At 42.4% G+C, this 25,541-nt stretch overlaps 1 protein-coding gene across 16 annotated transcripts in view; it reads right to left on the bottom strand.

Annotated features, from left to right (window-relative positions):
• The window catches only part of STAB2 (stabilin 2), a 178,439-nt gene that overhangs the window by 134,055 nt on the left and 18,843 nt on the right, over positions 1 to 25,541 (bottom strand). For all 16 annotated transcript variants that reach the window (XR_010148140.1, XR_010148141.1, XR_010148138.1 and 13 more), the window contains exons 4-5: positions 10,971 to 11,056; positions 9,412 to 9,481 (exon numbers count right to left, since the gene is read on the bottom strand). Coding sequence is in view for 8 of the 16 variants with exons in the window: in XM_016924069.4 (XP_016779558.4) it covers positions 9,412 to 9,481; positions 10,971 to 11,056 (156 nt within the window). In the remaining 8 variants the exon portion in view is untranslated. The remainder of the gene's footprint in view (positions 1 to 9,411; positions 9,482 to 10,970; positions 11,057 to 25,541) is intronic.

Raw genomic sequence — 25,541 nt, 5'->3', positions numbered from 1 at the left:
ATCATCTTTGCTGAGACTCTGCATGTTGTTTGAACTTTGGCTCCTCTCCCTTTTATCAGCACCAGGTTTTTTTTTTTTTTTTTTAAGTTTAACATATGGATAGGAATGCCTACTTCCTGGGATTTCTATAGAGTCAGGTAACATAATGTATATAAAGCATATGAGGCATATCATATGCATTGGAGTTCTTTTCCCTGCTCTCAAACTATTTACTTCATCTTTGGATACCTCAACAAGAGAATTAATTTAGTGTCTTACATACACCTGTTATGTTTAAAAGAGAAAAGCTACTACTAACTCAATCACTGTTGGTAGCAGATATCTATATAAATAAGTCCTACCTATTGATGGGGTGATGCAAGGATAAAAAAAGGAAAATATTCCAAAGGGTCTAGAATAACCATGCCATATTTTCTAGCTTGATGTTTTAGCCCAGTGACAGATCATTTCAGGGATGATAAATGAAGGGCATTTGAAATGAATGTGAATGGTCAACTCTTTAGTTTGTGGTTGGTTTGTAGCAAGATTTACTATCAGGCTAGGCCATTGTCATCCTATGGCCAGCCCTGTCTGCAGCATGTTGTATTAGTTTTCTATCACTGTCATAACAAGTTCCACAAACTTAGTGGCTTAAAACAACACAAATTTATCTTATAATTCTGGAGGTGAGAGGTCCAAAATGTACTCATTGAGCTAAAATTGATGTTTCAGTTGGGCTGCTATTCCTCTGGAGGCTTTAGTGGAGAATCTTTCCTTTTGTCTTTTCTAGCTTCTAGAGCCCGTCTTTATTCCTGGGCTCATGAAACCCTTTCTCCATCTTCAGGGCTAACAATGGCGGGCCAAATCCTTCTCATGCTACCATTTCTATGGTTCTCTCTTCTGTCTTTCTCATCCACTTATAACAACTCTTGTGATTACATTGGACTCACCTGGATAATCCAGGATACTCTCCCTATCTTAAGCCAGCCAGTTAGCAACCTTTATTTTACCTGCAACCTTAATTCTCCTTTGCCATATAACCTAACATATTCATAGGTTCCAGGGATTAGGACATTTTGGGGGCTCATTTTTCTGCCTACTACACGTGTCTTCGGTGCACGTAAGCCAACTTAATGTTAGCTCAAATGAAACATAATTAAGAAGATGCACCTGCTTAAAAACTTAACCAGAAATACCAGCAAAGCAAGGATGAATAAAGTTTAAAGTATTCCAAACATCTAATAAGCCATCAAATCCTTTGTTTTCTCTGTCTCTGTCTCCCACCTTGATCTTCTGCTCTTCATCTCCACTGGTGCCATTCTTGTTGAGGCCTTTATCATGTTTTGCCTGGACTATTACAGTAGCATGATACCTCGTCTTGCTATTTCCAGTTTCTTGCCTCTCCATTTCATCCATTTCATTTGATTAGCAAAGGCATCAGGGTGACCTTCCCCAAAATATCTCAATGACTCTCAATTACCAACCAAATAAAATTTAGATTTCTCAGTTTGGTAAACAATGGTCGCTCCAACCTGACTCTAACCTTGATAAAATTTCATTTTCATTTTTCACCACTTTATTTTACACATCTTAGATTCTTAGCATGTGGGATGATTCATTCACTATTCATCTTCCTTCCTTCAAAACACTTATGGAATACATATTATGTTCAGAGTACTGCGCTAGAGATTAATGCCTAAAAATAAACAGGACAAAGTCTCTGCCATCAAAGAGATCAAAATCTAATGGCAGAAGAAAACAGCCAATCACAATGCACTGGGATAAATGCTATGACATAACCAACCAATGGGAGCTGGCCAGGAAAAGATAAAGTGAGGTTGGCCCAGGGAAGACCATGCCAGGTGGAAGCAGCAGGAAATGCATCTTGCACGTTCACACCTCCAGGCTTTTCCTCTGCTGTGCTCCCTTTTGTGTGCTAACTGGAATCCTTCAAGGCCAGCCAAAGCCCCCACTTCTGTGTTGCCATCTCAGTGGTCTCCAAACAATCTGTGCTCCTCTGGCTCCAGCAGCACTTTCTTTGTTCCGTGTCCACTATTGCACCCTACGACAACTAGAGGTTTGTTAATGCCTGACAGCTGAAGACCACCAGGAGCGCACCAATGGTCAAACCAAGTCAGAAGCAAGGGTGAGCCATTCTGGGAGAAGTAGCAGTAGGCTCTTATATCAGCCAGGAGAGGCAGTTGCTGGGTAATTCTCATGGTTGTCCATTGTTGTTGAGTCTCTGTTCAGACATGATTATTCCCTGGCTTAGTTTTTGTCTTTTCCTCCATGGATATGGTGAGGCTTTTTTCTGATGGTGATATTCTGTGACATTGTTTATGCTCAGCAGCAGAACACCACAGCCTCTCTGGTAGCAACTAGGCCAGCAGCCAGGGGACAGCTGTCAGGGCTGCTGTTTTCTTTCTCAATCTGTGTATTTTTTCTCCCCTATTAGATTGGAACTGCTCAGAATGACCTCCCCACCTCTGTATTTCCCCACATCTTTTATGGTGCCCTGTAACAATACCAACAACTACGCAACTAAATTTTAGATAAAGACATTGTCTGGCAGGGCCAGGATTAGGGTGAGGAGAGTGAAACAGGGTTGTGCAAGTGCAGAGCTGCATCCTGCTGTTATTTAGCATTTTGATGTTTCGTTCAATAATTTTTAAAGTATTATTGTCATGGGTTGAGTTTTGTCTCCCAAAATAATATGGTGGAGTCCTCATCCCCAGTACTTCAGAATGCCCCTATTGGGAAATAGGGTCATTGCAGATGTAATGAGTTAAGATGAGGTCATACTGGAGTAAGGTGAGCCCATAATTCAATATGACTGGTGTCCTCATAGGAAGGGGAGATGCCACAGACATTAGGTGAAGAGGCATGTGAAGAGGGAGGCCGAGATTGGAGTGATACTGTCACAACCAAAAACAGCTGGGGCTACCAGAGGCTGAAAGAAGCAAGGAAGGACCTTCTTCTAGAAGCTTCAAAAGGAGCATGGCCCTGCCAACACCTTGACATTTGACTTCTCGCTTCCAGAACTGGGACAATAAGTTGCTGTTGTTTTAAGCCACCCAGTGTGTAGTACTTTGTTGCAGCTGCCCTAGGAAATCAGTGCAGTTATTGGTCTTGATTACTGAGTTTTTTTGATGCCTCCTTAAATTTTGCACCCAAGGCCCCACACTTCTCTTTATTGAGTGCTTACTATCTATCAGGCATTTTGCCAAGTGTGTTGTCATGCATTATCTAATTTACCACATCCTTTGAGGTAGGTATCGTTACTACCAGTGTATCACACATGAAAAAATGGGAGATAACTAGCTCAAGTAGTCCCTCAAATAACTGAAGAATTAAATTGGATTTGCAGTGTCATCCTCTCTTCAAAACTCAATTGACATTGTTTCTATTTTAGCCAAGCACTTTGATATCTACCTATGGCTGTGGATTTTTGGAATAAACAAGTTCTGGAGAGCAGTCAAGTTGGTTATGGAGATAAGTGGGGTGAGGAGGGAGTGTACTATGGGCTCAGTGGAGAAGATTCAATTCAATTCAAAAATATTTACCCGGCTCCTACCTAGTAGCAGGCACTATATTAAGCACTAGGTATACAACATGTCAGTAATTGATAATATCTAAAGTCCAGGAGCTCACAGTGTAGTGGGAAGCCAGGCTCTAGGAGATACAATGGTGATTCCTGCCCTAATTGTTGTCATGCACCCAGTGGAGGAAGGTGAGGGGCACAGAGGGCTCCTGCTCCCAACTCAGATGCAAATTACAAGTGTTGTCCTTGTCACTAAGATTGCCCTCCTGGCTGTGTGGTATTGGCCCATGGCCCTGGCATGAGCCTCTCCCTTCATGCTATCTTCCACTACAACCTCTATACTGGATTGACTGCCTGGCACTGGCAGCTTTTGGCAGCCTCTGACACTGCATTGCAGGCTGCCAGCTGCTGCCAGGAACATGCCCTTGGGAAGGAGATGTAAGTGGCAGAGGGTTTCCCAGATCATCATTGAAAGAGCCCTTGGTACTTGTTAACCAGTCTCAGCAAATCTCTAAAGACACATAAAACTTGGGTGGTGTGACTTTAAAGTGGTGAAAGCCATGGCCGTGCTGGTCAGAGGGATGGTATGCTCCTGTGACATGCCCCATAGCAGAGTAAGCTGCTCCCTCTCCTGTGCTCCCATAGGATCTTGTCTGGGCTGTGCACTCTGCATCATCACAGTTGTCACCCACATTTCCAGCTCCTTGGGACTGGGCACCTAATCTCATCACTGTTAGGATCCACTTCACCTGTCTGGTGTGTAATGTATGATGGACACTCACCAGAGGCAGACTGGGGCAGTGCTTAGGGGCCCAGGCTCTGGAGTCACATATGTGGGGTCAAATCCTGCCTCTGCCCCCATAATAGCTGCATGGCCTTGAGCAACTCTCTCTGCTTCTTCATCCATAAAAGGAGAACCCCCACCTCCTTTGGAGAGTCATAGTGAGGATCCAAAGAAATCCCTCTGCACATGGTCTGACACACAGCAGGTGCCCAGCAAATACTAGTGACTCTTCTTAACAGTACATGGTTGTGTGATTGATTTGGGGATCATGTTAGAGAAAACGGGCTTTGCAATCTGGCTAGCTGGGAAGGAGGCACTGAGCAGGCTGGGGCACTGGCCACAGAGATGAAAATCTTTGGCTGGTGCAGCTCGAAATCATCTCTAAACCAACAAGCAGTCTGGTAGGAGAGTGCCCCCACAGAAGATTACAGCCAGTATTAAAAATAAACTGCACCTAATAGAGCTGTCCTACTTACAGGCAGAATGGCCACCTCCCGGGACCAACATCTCATTGGATGACACAACACTGGCACCCAGTGGATGCCTGGATGAAAAGGTTTGCAGTCTCCATAGTCCTTGTCAGTGGGAAATGACCAGGCATCGCTGAGTCATTCATTCATCCATTCATTCATCAGTGACTTGCTTGCTGTTGGATTACTTTTGTCCTCACTTAATACTTCCATTGATTGAGTGCTTGTGACATAATACTAAGAGCTTTGCTATGTTGTCAATCCCAAGAAATAGATGTTATTATTCCTGTTTTATAGATGAGAAAGGTTTAGGGGATTTAAATAGCTTGCCCTCGGTAACACAGCAATTAGGGTCTGTTTCAAACTATGGTCAGGCTGAGTTTAAAGCCTGTTCTCTTAATTGTCACGTCCTAAAACTATGATGTCTAATTTGGTAGCCACAAGCCACATGTGGCTATTTAAATTTGAATTAAGTGATATTAAGTGAAATTTGAATTTTAACTCCTCAGTTGCACTAGCCCCATTTCAGGTGCTCAATAGTCATATGTGGCTAGTGGCTCCTGTATGGGACAGTGCAAACAGACAATATTTCTATCATCACAGAAAGTTCTATTGGAATCCAGAGCTTGGAAGTTTTTCTCTTGGGTCTCAGTTTAAGTTTCCAGTTTTCTTATTTAAAAATTTAGGTGTTGTCCAGTTAGAATGGTGATCATTAAAAAGTCAGGAAACAACAGGTGCTGGAGAGGATGTGGAGAAATAGGAACACTTTTACACTGTTGATGGGACTGTAAACTAGTTCAACCATTGTGGAAGTCAGTGTGGTGATTCTTCAGGGATCTAGAACTAGAAATACCATTTGACCCAGCCATCCCATTACTGGGTATATACCCAGAGGATTATAAATCATGCTGCTATAAAGACACATGCACACACATGTTTATTGCGGCACTATTCACAATAGCAAAGACTTGGAACCAACCCAAATGTCCAACAATGATAGACTGGATTAAGAAAATGTGGCACATATATACCATGGAATACTATGCAGCCATAAAAAAGGATGAGTTCATGTCCTTTGTAGGGACATGGATGAAGCTGGAAACCATCATTCTCAGCAAACTATCGCAAGGACAAAAAACCAAACACCGCATGTTCTCACTCATAGGTGGGAACTGAACAATGAGAACACATGGACACAGGAAGGGGAACATCACACACTGGGGCCTGCTGTGGGTGGGGGGAAGGAGGAGGGATAGCATTAGGAGATATACCTAATGTTAAATGACAAGTTACTGGGGGCAGCACACCAACATGGCACATGTACATATATGTAACTAACCTGCACGTTGTGCACATGTACCCTAAAACTTAAAGTATAAAAAAAAAATTTAGGTGTTGAGACCATCATTCTCCCTTTCACTTGCCCTTTCTCCACAACACTAAGTGTGAAGGGAGGATACTTCCTTTATTTGGAAATGTTGGGAATTTCCCTGCGCATCTGTGCTCATCAGTAACCAACACCAGTGTCTTGGAGATAACATGGGTCTTCTTCCTAATTTGTCATCTCCAGACAATTACTAGGCTTTCTTGGGAACTAAGCAATGCTGGATGCTTTATTTACTCCTTCCCATTTCAATATTTATTTAGCATATGTGATTTAAATTCTTAAATGGCAGGGAAGGGTAAATTTGGGAGGAGACATGCTATTTCTATATAGTTGACTGATTACATTTTAGTTGCTGTCCTTTAATGTAACGTTTAACTTTAAAAACACACGGGACACCAATATCCTTTTTTTTTTTTTTTTTGAGATGGAGTCTTGCTCTGTCACCCAGGCTGGAGTGCAGTGGTGGCACGATGTCTGCTCACTGCAACCTCAGACTCCTAGATTCAAGTGATTCTCTTGCCTCAGCCTCCCAAGTAGTTGGGATTACAGGTGCGCACCACCACACATGGCTAATTTTTGTATTTTTAGTAGAGATGGGGTTTCACCATGTTGGCCAGGCTGGTCTCAAACTCCTGACCTCAATGGATCCAGCTTTAGCCTCCCAAAGTGTTGGGATTACAGGCGTGAGCCACTGAGCCCAGCTCCAATATCTGTTTTAAATTTGCTTTTGCTAACAGTCTTATGAAATAATCTCTATGGAACAGTGGGTGAAGAAACACCTATGATTAGGGGATGCTAGGGAATAATAATCATAACATTTATTATGCACTTATTATCCCATTAAATCCTCTCTAAAGGAGGCAATATTGTTTCTATCTTTACAGATGAAGTCACAGATAGCATGCTTCATAAACTTACCTATGTCTCCATGATTAGCAGGCCTAGAGCTGAAACCTTGTCTGAGTCTAAAGCCTGGGTTCTAAAACTGTGCTTCTGGGTCAGGAGAACATCACTGGAGCAAACTAGATAATTCATTCATTGATTCACCTAGTCATATACTCACTCACTCATTTATTCATCCAACAACAGTGTAGTGAGTGTCTACCAGGCAGGCAGCAGGTAGAAGGTACTGGAGATAAAGATACCACAGCACCTGCCTAAGAGGACCTCATGGATTAGAACAAGGCAATGCCTCTGCAATTGCAGATAAAATTTATTACAGAGTTTGCAAACTTATGGGGGTGGGATGTGTTGTGTATGCATAGGTTTTCTTGCCAAAAATATTTGAATCGAAGCAGTTTTCTACTGAGTTTAATTTTTCCACGAAAGTCAGGGCCCAAGTGGTGTTGGCAAAAAGCTACCCAATATATTCCTTTTTGGGAGACGTGGATCTAGCAGACACTGTTTCTACCATGCCCACATTCTTTAGACCTTACTGACTGCGATTGTGAGCATTCCAGCTAACTTCCAGGATCCACAGCTCTTAGCCTGAGGGTTTTGTGTGAACCTTAGGATGAGCGCTTGGCCTGGGTGCTCCCTATAAACACTCTAAGTGGCAGGGAGTGAAAAACTCTCCCCACTTGACTATGTATATTAATTCCCTGTTGCTGCTGTAACTCATTGCCACACACCTAGTGTCTTAAAACCACACAAAGTTATTGTCTTACATTTCTGAAGTTCAGAAATCCAAAATCACTGTGCTAAAATCAAGGTGTTGGCAGTGTTGTGCTCCTTTTTGGAGACTCTGGGGAGAACATGTTTCCTTGCCTTTTCCAGCCTCGAGAGGCCACCCACATTCCTTGGCTCATGGCTCTTCCTTCTTCAAAGCCAGAAATTGGCAGATCGAGTCTTTCTCATATTTCGTAACTCTGACACTCCTCTTCTGCCTCCCTTCTCCATCCTTAAGGACCCTTGTGATTAACACTGGGCCTTCCCAGATAACCCAGGATAATCTCTTATCCTAAGGTCAGCTGATTAGCAACCTTAATTCTATTTGCTACCTTAACTTCTCTTTGCCATGTAAGGTACCATATTCCCAGGTGCTAGGGATTTGGATGTGGATGTGGACATCTTCAGGGAGCCGTTATTCTGCCCACCACACTATGGCTCCTTTCCCCTCAGGTGAGATGACTGAGCTGTGTGTTCTGCACCGACCCCCAGAGCTCCCTGGGGCATCAGGCTCCAGTGGTCCACAGTGGCACCTGGCTTAATAACATCCTGTTTATTTTCCCCATATTACTTCCTCACATCCTCGTGTTTCCTGGGATCACCATTCAAATAAACTAACTACTTGTTACTCAAATCTCTATCTCAGAGTCTACTTCTGGGGGCAGCCAAAAATAAGAGAGTGAACAAGCCAGTCTCAAATTTGTTTCTTTAATTTGGAGCAACAATCACTGACCACCTTAGGGAATTATTTGTGAACTCCCAAAAGGAAGGGAACCATTAGAATTAGGTGGGGCCCACAGTTTAATTGGAAGCCTATGGATCTATGCTGAGACCAGGATCCAGAAAGAGCCCAGAGAAAAGCTAGGCAGGCAAGGAACAGGCAGTGGTGGAATCCTAGAGCCTGGGGAGAGGGAATCATAAAGATGGGTGGAAGCATTTCTGGGGAGTAGCTGACTGCACATGCCAGGGCTGAGAACCTCAGGAAACACTGTCTCTGTTTTCAATGACTGCATTTAACAGCTTTGTTGTTTTGTTTTCTCTATGTAGACTTGGTTACACATGTTAAAGTGAACTAATCATGGCTTGATAAGGACTCTGTACTTCCATATTTGAGTCCTTGTGGATGAATTGCAACCTAGCTTAATAGGTAGACGAGATTGAAAACCTAACTTAGGAGTATGCACCTGTAACAATAGCTGAGTTTTGGCCAATCCCAGCAGCCATACTTGGATCAGTCATATACTGCTGAGTGTTCAAACTGTGTTCAAATAAGGCAAATGCCGAGCTGTAACCAATCCAGCCATTCTGTACCTCACTTCCGATTTCTGTATGTCATTTCCCTTTTTTTGTCTATAAATCTTCTTCCATCACATGGCTTCACTGAGTCTCTGTGAATCTGCTGTGATTCCGGAAACTGCCTGATTCATGAATTGTTCATTGCCCGATTAAACTCCTTTAAATTTAATTCTGCTGAAGTTTCTTTTTTATCACACATAACTATTCAGTGTTTTCTCCTCAAGGAGCAATCTTGCTCATGGACTGTCAACCCTTACAAATGTGATTACACAAAAATCAGACATACCTGATGAACAGCTGGGTCCAAATAAGTTGTCGTCAGCACAGGTTTCACAGGCTGTTCCACCAAAGCCTTCCTGCAAAACACCCCAGGTGGTTGACATTAGACCCAAGGTGACCCATGGTACCAAGGAAGGCCTTGGATTTCCAACTCAGCATTTGTTTTTCAAATATATTTTCCCTCTGTGCCTATCCTGGAGCTTCTTCTTTCTGTTTATTTGTGTTATCATTGCATACATTAATCCCCATGTCATTTTGTACTAAGGGTCTGAAGCTCTGCAGGAGAAAGCTGCTTTGTCAGTCCAAAGATATAAATAGATAGCAAGTGCTAGCAGCCATATCCCAACTTTGCCCAAGGGTGAAAGGAAAATGCTTTCAGTTTTGCATTTTTGTTTTGAGACTGAGTCTCTCGCTCTGTCACCCAGGCTGAAGTGCAGTGGCACGATCTCGGCTCACTGAAACCTCCGCCTCCCAGGTTCTCCTGTTTCAGCCTCCCGAGTAGCTGGGATTACAGGTGCACACCACCACACCCGGATAATTTTTGTATTTTTAGTAGAGACAGGTTTCACCATGTTGGCCAGGTTGGTCTTGAACTCCTGGCCTCAAGTGATCTGCTCACCTCGGCCTCCCAAAGTACTGGGATTACAGGCGTGAACCACCTGCCCAACCTCAGTTTTGCATTTCTGAAGACAGTTGAGCTCAATCCTTTTCAGAAGGATTTCCTTGTATTTAAATCCCCCAGGGCTTGAAATGTGCAAAAAGTCACTTTCATGAGATAACGAAGAAATTCTTCAACTGGTAAAAGAAAATCTTGAACTGGTAAGCCTAACGGTTCACAAAGGATGCAGAGGATAGCACCATAAGGTTTGTCTGCTAATAGTGATTATTAATATTAACAATGACAGCAATTTCTATAGTCCTATATAGTGTCATAAAGTATTTTCACATATATGGCCTCATTTTACTTTTTCAACAAATGTTATTACATAGATACTGTTTCAAACTTTTTTTTTTGGGTGGGGGGGGGACAGAGTCTTGCTCTTGTCACCCAGACTGGAGTGCAATGGCACAATCTCAGCTCACTGCAACCTCTGCCTCCTGCGTTCAAGCAATTCTCCTGCCTCAGCCTCCTGAGTAGCTGGAACTACAGGCGCCCACCACCACACCCAGCTAATTTTTGTATTTTTAGTAGAGACGGGGTTTCACCATGCTGGCTAGGATGGTCTCGATCTCCTGATCTCGTGATCCTCGCCGCCTCGGCCTCCTAAAATGCTGGGATTCCAGGCATAAGCCACGGCTCCCAGCCTCAAACCCATTTTTACAAGTGGATATGCTTAAGACTGAGCAGTTAATTGACTCTCCTAAAGGCCCCCAGGCTATAAATGGTCATTTTGTTGCAAATTGCACATTTTTAAAAAATTAATACCTTCACCGCTTAAGACCTTCGCTGTATATGTGTGTGTGCACGTGTGTGTGTGTGTGTGTATGTGTATGTTTAAGGAGGATCAACAGGTAAGAAGATGGGGAGCAGAAACCAGGAAAGGAAGAACACATTTTTGAACTTACTTGGCAGGAGCAGGTTCCATTTCCTTCCATGCCTTCAGCACAACTGCCTCTGCCATTGCAGGGTGACCCCGCTCCACCTGGGCACTCTAGGGAATCAAACAGCTCAGATGTATTCATTCGTGACTGCACACAAGCATTCTGCAAGGATGTGCTTAAGCACCTACTAAGTGTGCTAGTTGCCAGGGATAAGAAATAATTGCAGAACCTGTTGGTGTCATCTAGGGTTTTACAGAAAAGGCAGGAGTATACACAGGTGAATTGCAATGTGGTCACGTGCTGTATTAGAAAGTATCACACTATCTACCATTTCTTGATAGTTTGCTATACACTTCACAATGATCAAATTAGATCACTCCTATTGCAACCTTCAGGGGTGGTTGCTATTGGTGCTGGTTAGCAGATGAAAAGACAATTTCAGAGAGGTTGCATATACTCACCCAAGGTCTCACAGTTTGTAAGTTGTAAAGCTAGGACTTTAAGCTCAGCCCTTGGCTTGACTAAGGCCAGGCCTCTTCATAGGTGTGCTAGACAGGGTATTGAGGGAGTCCAGAGAAGGGAGGTATTGATGCTGCCTTAGGGAGCCCAAGAGACATCCCTGAGGAGGAGTTATTTAAATGGGGCTTTTGAAGGTGCAGTAGGAATTGGCTATCCTTAAAAGGAAAGGCTATTTCAGGAAGAGGCAATAGCAAGTACAAGGTCTTGGAATTGTAAAAGGGCATGACCTGTTCTGGGAATGACAGAGTTTTGTGGGGCTGGGACTTGGGAGCTGGGTGTGAGAGTTGTGGGGCAGGGAGGGGGGGTGCGTGTTGCTGATGAGGTAAAATGTGACAGTTGGGGCCAATTAATGAAGTGCCTAGTATGGTAAGCAAAGGAATTTAGATTTTATTCGGAAGCTGATTCCTAACGTGCATAAATTTTTGTACTTCTGTGATATTCTAGATCTGAATTGTAGCTTTTATGGACATTTATTAGAGGACATTCACTAAACATTCAGGGAATATCCTAATATGTGCCAAGCATATATTTCATGGTGGGGCAGGGGGACATTTAGCTAGAAAGCCAGAAATTACAATGCCCACAATCAAATAGAGAATTAAAAATTATGACAAGTGACAGAAGTTTAAGGTACTATTGTGATGAGGATGAAAAGAAATTCTACTTCTTTTTATACTTGCTGTTGTTCTACACTTTGAGTGCTGAGTTGACATGGGTTTATTGCCAATATGGATGAGCTCTGACTGTTTAAATTAGAAATCTGGACCTGCAAGCACCAAGCAGAAACCATGCAATGACCATGAAATGTGTCTGTGTGAATGAGGCAATATGAAATGTTATCCCCCATTTAAGTTAGCAAGGTAAGTGCCTCCCACAAGACAGGAAGTTCTAGATAATTGTATTAGTCCATTCTCATGCTGCTAATAAAGACATGCCTGAGACCCGGTAATTTAAAAAGGAAAGAGATTTAATGGACTCACTGTTCCACATGGCTGGGGAGGCCTCAAAATTATGGCAGAAGACAAAGAAAGAGCAAAGTGACGTCTTACACGGCAGCAGGCAAGAGGGCATGTGCAGGGGAATTCCTCTTTATAAAACCATCAGATGTCGTGAGACTTATTCACAATCATGAGAACAGCATGGGAAAGGCCCGCCCCCATGATTCAATTACCTCCCCCTGGGTCCCTCCCATGACACGTGAGAATTATTACAATTTAAGGTGAGACTGGGTGGGGACACAGAGCCAAGCCATATCAATAATAATAAAGGAAGCATTTGTTTACAACTCACAGCAATCCTCCGAAGTTAAATCTTATTTTTAGCCATACTTTCTAGATGAGGAAACAGGCACAGAGTGGTTAAGTGACTTGGCCAAAGTCACTCAGCTGGCAAGGGGTAATGATAGACACACTTAGCCTTCCTCTACTGAAGTGACCACCTTCCTGCTGTCCCTTCCCTCCCATCCCCATCACATAAGAGCTTTGCCATAAGCTTTCCTGTGCCACAGCTCATTCTGCCATACATCTTCCCTGTGGCATGTGAAATCAGCATCCGTGGAAAATAAAAATGCAGTTGTCTTAGTCAATTCAGGCTGCTATAACAAAATGTCTTAGACTGGGTGGCTTATAAACAACAGAAGTTTATTTCTCACAGTCCTGTAGTCTGGGAAGTCCAATATTGAGGTTCTGGCAGATTCTGTGTCTGGTGAGGGCCTGTTTTCTGGTTCATAGATGGTGACTTCTCACTGTATCTTCACTTGGTGGAAGGGGTGAGGGAGCTCTCTGGGGTCTCTTTTATAAGGGCACTAATCCCATCCATAAGGGCCCTGTTCTTAGGACCTAATCACCTCCCAAAGACTTTTACCTTTTAATACAATCACATTGGGGTTAGGTATGAACATATGAATTTTGGGGAGACACAAACATTCAGACCATAGCAGCAGTTCTTGAAGAAAGAGACTTCTAAGCATAAGAAAGGCAGCTCTCTGAAAAAGACCCTGGGGGCTCCATTAAGTTACTAGGCTAGTTCTTTAGAAGAACATTCATAACATGCAGGTACTATGGAGGTGGGAGTCATATCCATCTGTAGATGGTTTTCTCTCGGGCTCCTTCCGTTTCCTTCCTGCATCCAGAATATTAGTAAACTACACAGTCTAAATTGCCCATTTTGATCTGTGGTATTGCCACAGCAGTGGCAGAGCCAGGCTCAAAACCTGGAAAGATGCTCCAGAATCTACTGCACCATTTATCACTAACATCCACCATTATCAGGCAGGTATGCACCCCAGGACAACAGCTCAGGTAACAGGCATGTTTGTGGGGCAAGGGAAGGGGAAGAAATACTGATGGGTAGCTAATATTCATAAGTATTCGAAAAGCAAGACATTGGTTTGGGTTGCTCTCACCAACTAGGCTAGTAGTGGCATGAAATGTGATGCGATTGTGTCATGGGAGGAGCTGGGACATTGCAGTCAGAATGTTCTGGGTTCAAATCCCAGCTAAACTCTTTGCTTATAACCCTTTGCTTTTGGCAAAGTCAATGCCTGACTCTGAGATTCAGTTCAGGTGTATGTGGGGACCATACTGTCTTCTAGGTAGGTTGTAGTAGGGATTGGAAATATTAGGTGCTTAACGAATGATAGTTGCTATTATTCAGAGTGGATCTTCTTTAGGTTTTGTTTTTTCAGATTGGTATTGTAACAGTTAAAACACTCAGGAAATAAATTACTCGTACTTGTTTGAATCAGACCATCTAAGATCTTTGATATTTACCAGTGAGCATACAGACTTGGTTCTTATTTCCATGATCCTACCAGTCTAGTGAGGAGAGAGTTGTGGATTTAACAGACACTCTGGTAATACTGACTCATGGACTGGGATAAGGGTTGTCAGGGGAAGAGATCTAGAGCTCTCATCACTTCACCTACTTGATGTTACTTACCAATATTTACCAAAAATAATCTAATTCTGAATGGCCCAGTTGGTTTAGATCTGATCTCAACAGATGGCGAAAGCTAGGTCATGAAGAAAGGGCCTTGTTAAAGATTTTGGTCTTTGTCTAAGGATGAGCAGCAGGAGGTGAGGATGTAGAGGAAGGGAGAGAGCTGAATCAAGCAGGGCCCAGGTAAACACTTGGGAGCCAATCTGAAAACCAACTGAGCCATTTGAGTTCACTCATATTGTTGAGCAAAGTGTGCTAAGAGAGCATCTTCATAAATCGTTCACCATCAAATAGTTCTTCTCCTGTTTGCTTTTTATAGGGGGCCCCTCTTGAGCTGAGACAGTGTTTTGGGAGCCAGGGCCAGCCCTGTGCAGAGCTAGGAAGGTAGTGACAGCTCCCCAACTATTTCCCTCTCTTGTTCCCTGTACCTTTCCCCAGAAATGGGTGTACAAGGAGCTCTCTGGGTGACACCCAGTTTGCCTTCTGGGCTTGCTCAGAACAACACAGGGCCTCCTGAAGCCTGAGACTCAGCAATCAGTGCCACCTTGCAGAAATGTCCTCCCAGGTATTTTTACATTTTCAGGCAATGATGCCTAAATCCCAGTCTCCCAAACTCACATTCCACTGAATCTGTTCCTCCAAGCATGGAACCAACTTATCTCCCCATCTTGCACTCTTTCCATGCAGCCAAACAGATTATTCCCTGCTCTTCTAGACAGGCCTTTCTCTCCATTCCTTACTTGTGCTTTTCCCACTTTCAAAGACCCTTTCCCTGACCCTGCCTCTGAGGCAGATTTGACTTCCATCGTCTTGGTGCCTGTTCCACTCAGCTCATTCCTGTTATAACACATGTGGCAGAACATGGGGCAGAGTCATTTGCTGTGAATATAACCATGCTCTGGGCTACACTGATCAGAGAGGAATTGGAGAGCTTCCCCAATCCAAGCTCCCAAGAGTGTGACCTTGTGTTTAGGAAGTCTGGACATTCTTCTTCCTTAGGGACAGTTAATATACCTTTCTTTTAAAAAATTTAAGCAGGTGTTCCTCTAAGGGTGATTCACTGGACAAGGTGTTTGGAATCCCTTGGGAGTGGGGAACTTTTACAAAGGCAGATTTCCAAGGCCCTCCTCATTAGGTATGTGATATAGTTTGGCTGTGTCCCCACCTAAAATCTCATCTTGAATTATAATCCCCATGTGTCAAGGGCTAGACCACGTGGAGGTAATTGGATCATGGGGCAGTTTCGCCCATGCTGTTCTCGTGATAGTGAATGAGTCTCACGAGATCTGATGGCTTTATAAGTGTCTGGCATTTCCCCTGCTTGCACTTACTCTGTCCTGCCACCCTGTGAAGAGGTGCCTGCTTCTCCTTTGCCTTCCACCATGATTGAAAGTTTCTGTGGCCTCCCCAGCAATGCAGAACTGTGAGCCAATTAAACCTCTTTCCTTTATAAATTACCCAGGCTTGGGTATTTCTTCACAGCAGTGTGAGAATGGACTAATACAGTATGCGAGCCATTAACAAGCACCTCTTAGATCTCCAACTTCAGAAGCATAATTACCTTGAAATCTACTATTTTTTCATGAGACTACACTTCTCATGACTCCTTCTAGCCCATGACTGAGCATGGTAGAGATGCCAGGGCAGGCCCACTCCTTTAAGATGCAGGCTTCCTCTGTGGGTGATTTTGGCTAGAGGACTCCCCATCAGCTTTACCAATTTTTCTCAGGCCTACATATAGTCTAAAGCTTTTCCATCCAACTTTCCTTGACTCCCTCTCTTGTTCACAAGGGTCAGACCTGCATTGCTGTCTCCCTCTGCTTCTCCTGGCTTTCTTCTCATTTTTTTCATCACACCTGTTTCCTCTAAGTAATCTCTTGTATCTCTAGCCCTGCCTGGCATCTCCCTTTTGGAAGCCCTGGACTAATATGCCAGGGCAGAGAGAGCCTTTGTGCAAATTAGAAAAAGTCTTCCCTACCCTCACTACTCTTGTGGATATATCCCCACAGACACTAGGCTTAGAAAGCAGACGAAACTAAAATAAATTGAAGGTGCCCCTTCCTTTTGGTATACCAGGCCCACACTAGAGTGTATGGTTTGGCAAGCTGAGAATGGGCTGAATTTCAGTCCAATTTCATCCCCTTGGGCAATAAGAACCTGCTACAATTTTATGCAAAACCTGACACTTAACACCTACCAAATAGGGATTCCCTGGTGTAAGACTCAGGAAAGAACATTTTAATAGGTGTGGCAGGTAATTCCACTACACATTAATATTTGAGAACCACTGGGTGTGCTGGACAAATTTATGTAGATTGTCCTAAACAGAGAGGAAGTGAAGATTTTTATGCCTAGGAGGCTGCTGGGAAGCAATGCCTATGAGTTGATGTGCCTTTGCATGGGATGGTTGTGTGGTGTATCAGCTGGACACTAGGCAATGTTTCTGGTGCTTCAGAAAGGTTCTGATGTGGATGAACTTAGCAAGAAGAAAGTTCCTGAACACTTAACTGGAATAAGACTTGCCTAGAAACAACAGAAGTTGTTTTCTAGTTGCCTAGAAAAACCTGTAGCACTGGGCAGCTGGTGGAAGGCCAGTGCTGTTCATAGGGAGATTTTGTACACTGACTTAAAGCCACTTTGACTAATCAGCAGTTAGGTTATTTTGGTAAAAAGGTAGAGCCTCCAGTGGTTAGAGGTCAACAGGAAACTTAGCTCCTAAATTGTACCACCAGGTATGTTGCAATGAAAGAAAATTCTGTAAACTTATCCACCAGGCACTAAAATTCATATTATTTCTTCTTAAAATTCTCAAAGAGCTCCACTCTATGCCTTCAGCCCTCTGTCAATGGCAACAAATCGCTAACACAGGGTACTCCTCAAAATGGACACCGAACAAAGTTCAAGAATTTTTTAAAGTACAAGAATAAGAAGCACCCAACAAAGTAATATTTGCAATGTCTGAATTCAATAAAACTTACTAGGCATAAATACTGAGGGAAAACACCAGTTAATTGAAACCAACCCAGAGATCACATATATGATATTATTAGTAGACAAAGATTTAGAAATAGTTATTATAACTGTACTCTATGTATTCAAGAAGGTAGAGAAATAAGCAAGTTAAAAAAGAAGAAAGATATAAAAAAAACCAAATTGAATTTCTACCAATGAAAATACAACATTCAAAATAAAAATACAAGATATAGAATTAACAGCAGTTTAAAGACTGAGAAATAAAAGATTAGTGAACTTAAAGACAAGCAATATTAACTATACAAAATGAAGAGGAGAGGGTTCCAAGATGGCCGAATAGGAACAGCTCCAGTCTACAGCTCTCAGCATGAGCGACGCAGAAGACGGATGATTTCTGCATTTCCAACTGAGGTACCAGGTTCGTCTCACTGTGGATTGTCAGACAGTGGGTGCAGGACAGTGGGTGCAGTGCACCTAGTGTGAGCTGAAGCAGGGCGAGGCATTGCCTCGCCCAGGAAGTGCAAGGGGTCAGGGAATTCCCTTTCCTAGCCAAGGAAAGGGGTGACAGATGGAACCTGGAAAATCGGGTCACTCCCACCCTGATACTGCACTTTTCCAATGGTCTTAGCAAACGGCACACCAGGAGATTATATCCCGCACTTGGCTTGGAGGGTCCTACGTCCACGGAGCCTCACTCATTGCTAGCACAGCAATCTGAGATCAAACTGCAAGGCAGCAGTGAGGCTGGGGGAGAGGCGCCCGCCATTCCTGAGGCTTCAGCAGGTAAACAAAGTGGCCGGGAAGCTCGAACTGGGTGGAGCCCACCGCAGCTCAAGGAGGCCTGCCTACCTCTGTAGACTCCACCTCTGCGGGCAGGGCATAGCCAAACAAAAGGCAGCAGAAACCTCTGCAGACTTAAATGTCCCTGTCTGACAGCTTGGAAGACAGTAGTGGTTCTCCCAGCATGCAGCTTGAGATCTGAGAATGGACAGACTGCCTCCTCAAGTGGGTCCCTGACCCCCGAGTAGCCTTACTGGGAGGCAGCACCCAGTAGGGGCAGACTGACACCTCACATGGCCGGGTAGCCCTCTGAGACAAAACTTCTAGAGGAACGATCAGGCAGCAACATTTGCTGTTCACCAATATTTGCTGTTCTGCAGCCTCTGCTGCTGATGCCCAGGCAAACAGGATCTGGAGTGGACCTCCAGCAAACTCCAACAGACCTGCAGCTGAGGGTCCTGATTCTTAGAAGGAAAACTAACAAACAGAAAGGAGATCCACACCAAAACCCCATCTGTATGTCACCTTCATCAAAGACCAAAGGTAGATAAAACCACAAAGATGGGGGAAAAAAACAGAGCAGAAAAACTGAAAATTCTAAAAATCAGAGCACCTCTCCTCCTCCAAAGGAATGCAGCTCCTCACCAGCAATGGAACAAAGCTGGATGGAGAACGACTTTGACGAGTTGAGAGAAGAAGACTTCAGATGATCAAACTTCTCCGAGCTAAAGGAGGAAGTTTGAACCCATGGCAAAGAAGTTAAACACCTTGAAAAAGACTAGATGAATGGCTAACTAGAATAACCAATGCAGAGAAGTCCTTAAAGGACCTGACAGAGCTGAAAACTATGGCACAAGAACTACGTGATGCATGCACAAGCTTCAGTAGCCGATTTGATCAACTGGAAGAAAGGGTATCAGTGATGGAAGATCAAATGAATGAAATGAAGCGAGAAGAGAAGTTTAGAGAAAAAAGAATAAAAAGAAATGAACAAAGCCTCCAAGAAATATGGGACTATGTGAAAAGACCAAATCTATGTCTGATTGGTGTACCTGAAAGTGATGGGGAGAATGGAACTAAGTTGGAAAACACTCTGCAGGATATTATCCAGGAGAACTTCCCTAATCTAGCAAGGCAGGCCAACATTCAAATTCAGGAAATACAGAGAATGCCACAAAGATACTCCTCAAGAAGAGCAACTCCAAGACACATAATTGTCAGATTCACCAAAGTCGAAATGAAGGAAAAATTGTTAAGGGCAGCAAGAGAGAAAGGTCAGGTTACACAAAGAGAAGCCCATCAGACTAACAGTGGATATCTCAGCAGAAACCGTACAAGCCAGAAGAGAGTGGGGGTCAATATTCAACATTCTTAAAGAAAAGAATTTTCAACCCAGAATTTCATAGCCAGCCATACTAAGATTCATAAGTGAAGGAGAAATAAAATCCTTTATAGACAAGCAAATGCTGAGAGATTTTGTCACCACCAGGCCTGCCTTACAAAAGCTCCTGAAGGAAGCACTAAACATGGAAAGGAACAACCGGTACCAGCCACTGCAAAAACATGCCAAATCGTAAAGACCATCGAGGCTAGGAAGAAACTGCATCAACTAATGAGTAAAATAACCAGCTAACATCATAATGACAGGATCAAATTCACACATAACAATATTAACCTTAAATGTAAATGGGCTAAATGCTCCAATTAAAAGACACACTGGCAAATTGCATAAAGAGTCAAGACCCATCAGTGTGCTGTATTCAGGAAACCCATCTCACGTGCAGAGACACACAAAGCCTCAAAATAAAGGGATGGAGGAAGATCTACCAAGCAAATGGAAAACAAAAAAAAGGCAGGGGTTGCAATCCTAGTCTCTGATAAAACAGACTTTAAACCAACAAAGATCAAAAGAGACAAAGAAGGCCATTACATAATGGTAAAGGGATCAATTCATCAAGAAGAGCTAACTATCCTAAATATATATGCACCCAATACAGGAGCACCCAGATTCATAAACCAAGTACTTAGAGACCTACAAAGAGACTTAGACTCCCACACAATAATAATGGGTGACTTTAACACCCCACTGTCAACATCAGACAGATCAACGAGACAGAAAGTTAACAAGGATATCCAGGAATTGAACTCAGCTCTGCACCAAGTGGACCTAATAGACATCTACAGAACTCTCCACCCCAAATCAACAGAATATACATTCTTCTCAGCACCACACCACACTTATTCCAAAATTGACCACATAGTTGGAAGTAAAGCACTCCTCAGCAAATGTGAAAGAACAGAAATTATAACAAACTGTCTCTCAGACCACAGTGCAATCAAACTAGAACTCGGGATTAAGAAACTCACTCAAAACTGCTCCACTACATAGAAACTGAACAACCTGCTCCTGAATGACTACTGGGTACATAATGAAATGAAGGCAGAAATAAAGATGTTCTTTGAAACCAACGAGAACAAAGACACAACATACCAGAATCTCTGGGACACATTTAAAGCAGTGTGTAGAGGGAAATTTATAGCACTAAATGCCAACAAGAGAAAGCAGGAAAGATCTAAAGTTGACACCCTAACATCACAATTAAAAGAACTAGAAAGCAAGAGCAAACACATTCAAAAGCTAGCAGAAGGCAAGAAATAACTAAGATCAGAGCAGAACTGAGGGAGATAGAGACATAAAAAACCCTTCAAAAAATTAATGAATCCAGGAGCTGGTTTTTTGAAAAGATCAACAAAATTGATAGACCGCTAGCAAGACTAATAAAGAAGAAAAGAGAGAAGAATCAAATAGATGCAATAAAAAATGATAAAGGAGATATCACCACCAATCCCACAGAAATACAAACTACCATCAGATAATACTATAAACACCTCTACGCAAATAAACTAGAAAATCTAGAAGAAATGGATAAATTCCTCGACACATACACCCTCCCAAGACTATACCAGGAAGAAGTTGAATCTCTGAATAGACCAATAACAGGCTCTGAAATTGAGGCAATAATAGCTTACCAACCAAAACAAGTCCATGACCAGACAGATTCACAGCCGAATTCTACCAGAGGTACAAGGAGGAGTTGGTAGCATTCCTTCTGAAACTATTCCAATCAATAGAAAAAGAGGGAATCCTCCCTAACTCATTTTATGAGGCCAGCATCATCCTGATACCAAAGCCTGGCAGAGACACAACAAAAAAAGAGAATTTTAGACCAATATCCCTGATGAACATCGATGCAAAAATCCTCAATAAAATACTGGCAAACCGAATCCAGCAACACTTCAAAAAGCTTATCCAGCATTATCAAGTGGGATTCATCCCTGGGATGCAAGGCTGGTTCAACATATGCAAATCAATAATCGTAATCCAGCATATAAAGAGAACCAATGACAAAAACTGCATGATTATCACAATAGATGCAGAAAAGGCCTTTGAGAAAATTCAACAGCCCTTCATGCAAAAACTCTCAATAAATTAGGTATTGATGGGACGTATCTCAAAATAATAAGAGCTATTTATGACAAACCCACAGCCAATATCATACTGAATGGGCAAAAACTGGAAGCATTCCCTTTGAAAACTGGCACAAGACAGGGATGCCCTCTCTCACCACTCCTATTCAACATAGTGTTGGAAGTTTTGGCCAGGGCAATCAGGCAGGAGAAGGAAATAAAGGGTATTCAATTAGGAAAAGAGGAAGTCAAATTGTCCCTGTTTGCAGATGACATGATTGTATATCTAGAAAACCCCATCTTCTCAGCCCAAAATCTCCTTAAGCTGATAAGCAACTTCAGCAAAGTCTCAGGATACAAAATCAATGTACAAAAATCACAAGCATTCTTATACTCCAATAACAGACAAACAGAGAGCCAAATCATGAGTGAACTCCCATTCACAATTGCTTCAAAGAGAATAAAATACCTAGCAATCCAACTTACAAGGGATGTGAAGGACCTCTTCAAGGAGAACTACAAACCACTGCTCAATGAAATAAAAGAGGATACAAACAAATGGAAGAATATTCCATGCTCATGGGTAGGAAGAATCAATATCATGAAAATGGATATACTGCCCAAGGTAATTTATAGATTCAATGCCATCCCCATCAAGCTACCAATGACTTTCTTCACAGAAGTGGAAAAAACTACTTTAAAGTTCATATGGAACCAAAAAAGAGCCTGCATTGCCAAGACAATCCTAAGCCAAAAGAACAAAGCCGGAGGCATCATGCTACCTGACTTCAAACTATACTACAAGGCTACAGTAACCAAAACAGCATGGTACTGGTACCAAAACAGAGATATAGACCAATGGAACAGAACAGAGCCCTCAGAAATAATGCCACACATCTACAACTATCTGATCTTTGACAAACCTGACGAAAACAGGAAATGGGGAAAGGATTTCCTATTTAATAAATGGTGCTGGGAAAACTGGCTAGCCATATGTAGAAAGCTGAAACTGGATCTCTTCCTTACACCTCATACAAAAATTAATTCAAGATGGATTAAAAACTTAAATGTTAGACCTAAAACCATAAAAACCCTAGAAGAAAACCTAGGCAATAGCATTCAGGACATAGGCATGGGAAAGGACTTCATGTCTAAAATACCAAAAGCAATGGCAACAAAAGCCAAAATTGACAAATGGGATCTCATTAAATTAAAGAGCTTCTGCACAGCAAAAGAAACGACCATCAGAGTGAATAGGCAACCTACAGAATGGGAGAACATTTTTGCAATCTACTTATCTGACAAAGGGCTAATATCCAGAATCTACAAAGAACTCAAACAAATTTACAAGAACAAAACAACCCCATCAAGTGGACAAAGGATATGAACAGACACTCCTCAAAAGAAGACATTTATGCAGCCAAAAGACACATGAAAAAATGCTTATCATAGGCCGGGCGCGGTGGCTCATGCCTGTAATCCCAGCACTTTGGGAGGCCAAGGCGGGCGGATCACGAGGTCAGGAGATTGAGACCATCCTGGCTAACACGGTGAAACCCGGTCTCCACTCAAAATACAAAAAAAAAAATTAGCTGGGCTTGGAGGCAGGCGCCTGTAGTCCTAGCTACTCAGGAGGCTGAGGCAGGAGAATGGCGTGAACCCATGAGGCGGAGCTTGCAGTGAGCCAAGATCGCACCACTGCACTCCAGCCTGGGCGACAGAGCGAGGCTCTGCTTATCATCACTGCTCATCATCACTGGCCATCAGAGAAATGCAAATCAAAACCACAACGAGATACCATCTCACACCAGTTAGAATGGCAATCATTAAAAAGTCAGGAAACAACAGGTGCTGGAGAGGATGTGGAGAAATAGGAACATTTTTACACAGTTGGTGGGACTGTAAACTAGTTCAACCATTGTGGAAGTCAGTGTGGCGATTCCTCAGGGATCTAGAACTAGAAATACCATTTGACCCAGCCATCCCATTACTAGGTATATCCCCAAAGGATTATAAATCATGCTGCTATAAAGACACATGCACACGTATGTTTATTGTGGCACTATTCACAATAGCAAAGACTTGGAACCAACCCAAATGTCCATCAATGATAGACTGGATTAAGAAAATGTGGCACATATATACCATGGAATACTATGCAGCCATAAAAAAGGATGAGTTCATGTCCTTTGTAGGGACATGGATGAAGCTGGAAACCATCATTCTCAGCAAACTATCGCAAGGACAAAAAACCAAACACCACATGTTCTCACTCATAGGTGTGAATTAAACAATGAGAACACTTGGACACAGGAAGGGGAACATCACACACTGGGGCCTGTTGTGGGCTGGGGTTAGGGGGGAGGGATAGCATTAGGAGATATACCTAATGTAAATGACGAGTTAATGGGTGCAACACACCAACATGGCACATGTATACATATGAAACAAACCCTGCACATTGCGCACATGTACCCTAACACTTAAAGTATAATTTAAAAAAAACAGAAAAAAAAAACACAAAAAAACAAAATGAAGCATGGAGAGAAAAAAGACTGAAAGATAATGAGCAGACCATCAGTGAGTTGTGGAACAACTTCAAACATTTTAATATATGTATAACTGGAGTCTCTGAGAAGGAGGAAGGGAGAAAATGTATTTGAAAAAAAAATGTTGCCAAAATTTCCAAATTTGATGAAAAGTATAAACCCATAGATCCAAGAGCTCAAAGAATACCTAGCACAAACAGTATGAAGAAAACTACACACTATATAAAATTCCTTAAAACCAGTGATAAAAAGTAAATTAAAAGCAGCCAAAGGGAAAAAGGATTTATTATGCTGAGAGGAACAAAGACAACAATGACAACAGATCTTTTTTTCTGTTTTTGTTTTTGTTTTTTGTTTTGTTTTTGAGACAGAGTCTTGCTCTGTTGCCCAGGCTGGAGTGCAGTGGCATAAGCTCAGCTCACGGCACCCTCCACCTCCCGAGTTCAAGCAATTCTGCTGCCTCAGCCACCCAAGTAGCTGGGACTACAGGTGTGTGCCACCACGCCCAGCTAATTTTTTGTATTCTTAGTAGAGACAGTGTTTCACCATGTTAGCCAGGATGGTCTTGATCTCCTGACCTTGTGATCCACCTGCCTCATCCTCCCAAAGTGCTGGGATTACAGGTATGAGCCACCATGCCTGGCCAGCAGATCTTGTTAGAAACAATATAACTGAAAAGACAGGGAAACATCTTTAAATTCCCAAAACCAAAAAATTGTCAACTTAAAATTCTATATACAACAATCTCTTTCAAAAACAAAGGCAAGATAAGGACTTTTTCAGACATATGAAAGGTAGAAGAATTCATCACTAGATATCCTGCACTACAAGAAGTGTTAAAGAAAATTGGTCAGGAAGAAAAAATTACCAGATACAAATCTGTATCCACATAAAAGAATGAAGAATGCTGGACATCGTCATTATGTGGTTAAATGTAAAATATATTTTCCCAATATTTTAAATCATTTAAAGGATGGTTCATTGTTTAAGGAAAAATTGGTAACAATATAATGTGGGGCTTCTAACATATATAGAAGTAAAATACATAACAGTAATAGCACCAAGGATAGGAGTGTAGAAATAGAAGCATATTGTTGTAAGATTCTTGTGCATAGAGTGATGTAATATCAGTTAAATGTAGACTGTATTAAGTTAAAGATTTATTCCATAAACCTTAAAGCAAACATTTAAAAAATTGCCAAAAACAAAGGGTGTAGCTAGTAAGCCAACAAAGGAGACAAAAGAGGATCCTAAAAAAGAATTAATTAATACAAAAGAAAGCAAACAAAGAGGGCAAAAGGAACAAAGAACAGATAGAACAAACAAAATAAATAGCAAGATGATGGATGTAAACCTAACACATTAA

The sequence above is a fragment of the Pan troglodytes genome, chromosome 10 (assembly GCF_028858775.2).
Source record: "Pan troglodytes isolate AG18354 chromosome 10, NHGRI_mPanTro3-v2.0_pri, whole genome shotgun sequence".
Taxonomy (NCBI): domain Eukaryota; kingdom Metazoa; phylum Chordata; class Mammalia; order Primates; family Hominidae; genus Pan; species Pan troglodytes.
This window is presented reverse-complemented; position numbering and strand designations above follow the sequence as displayed.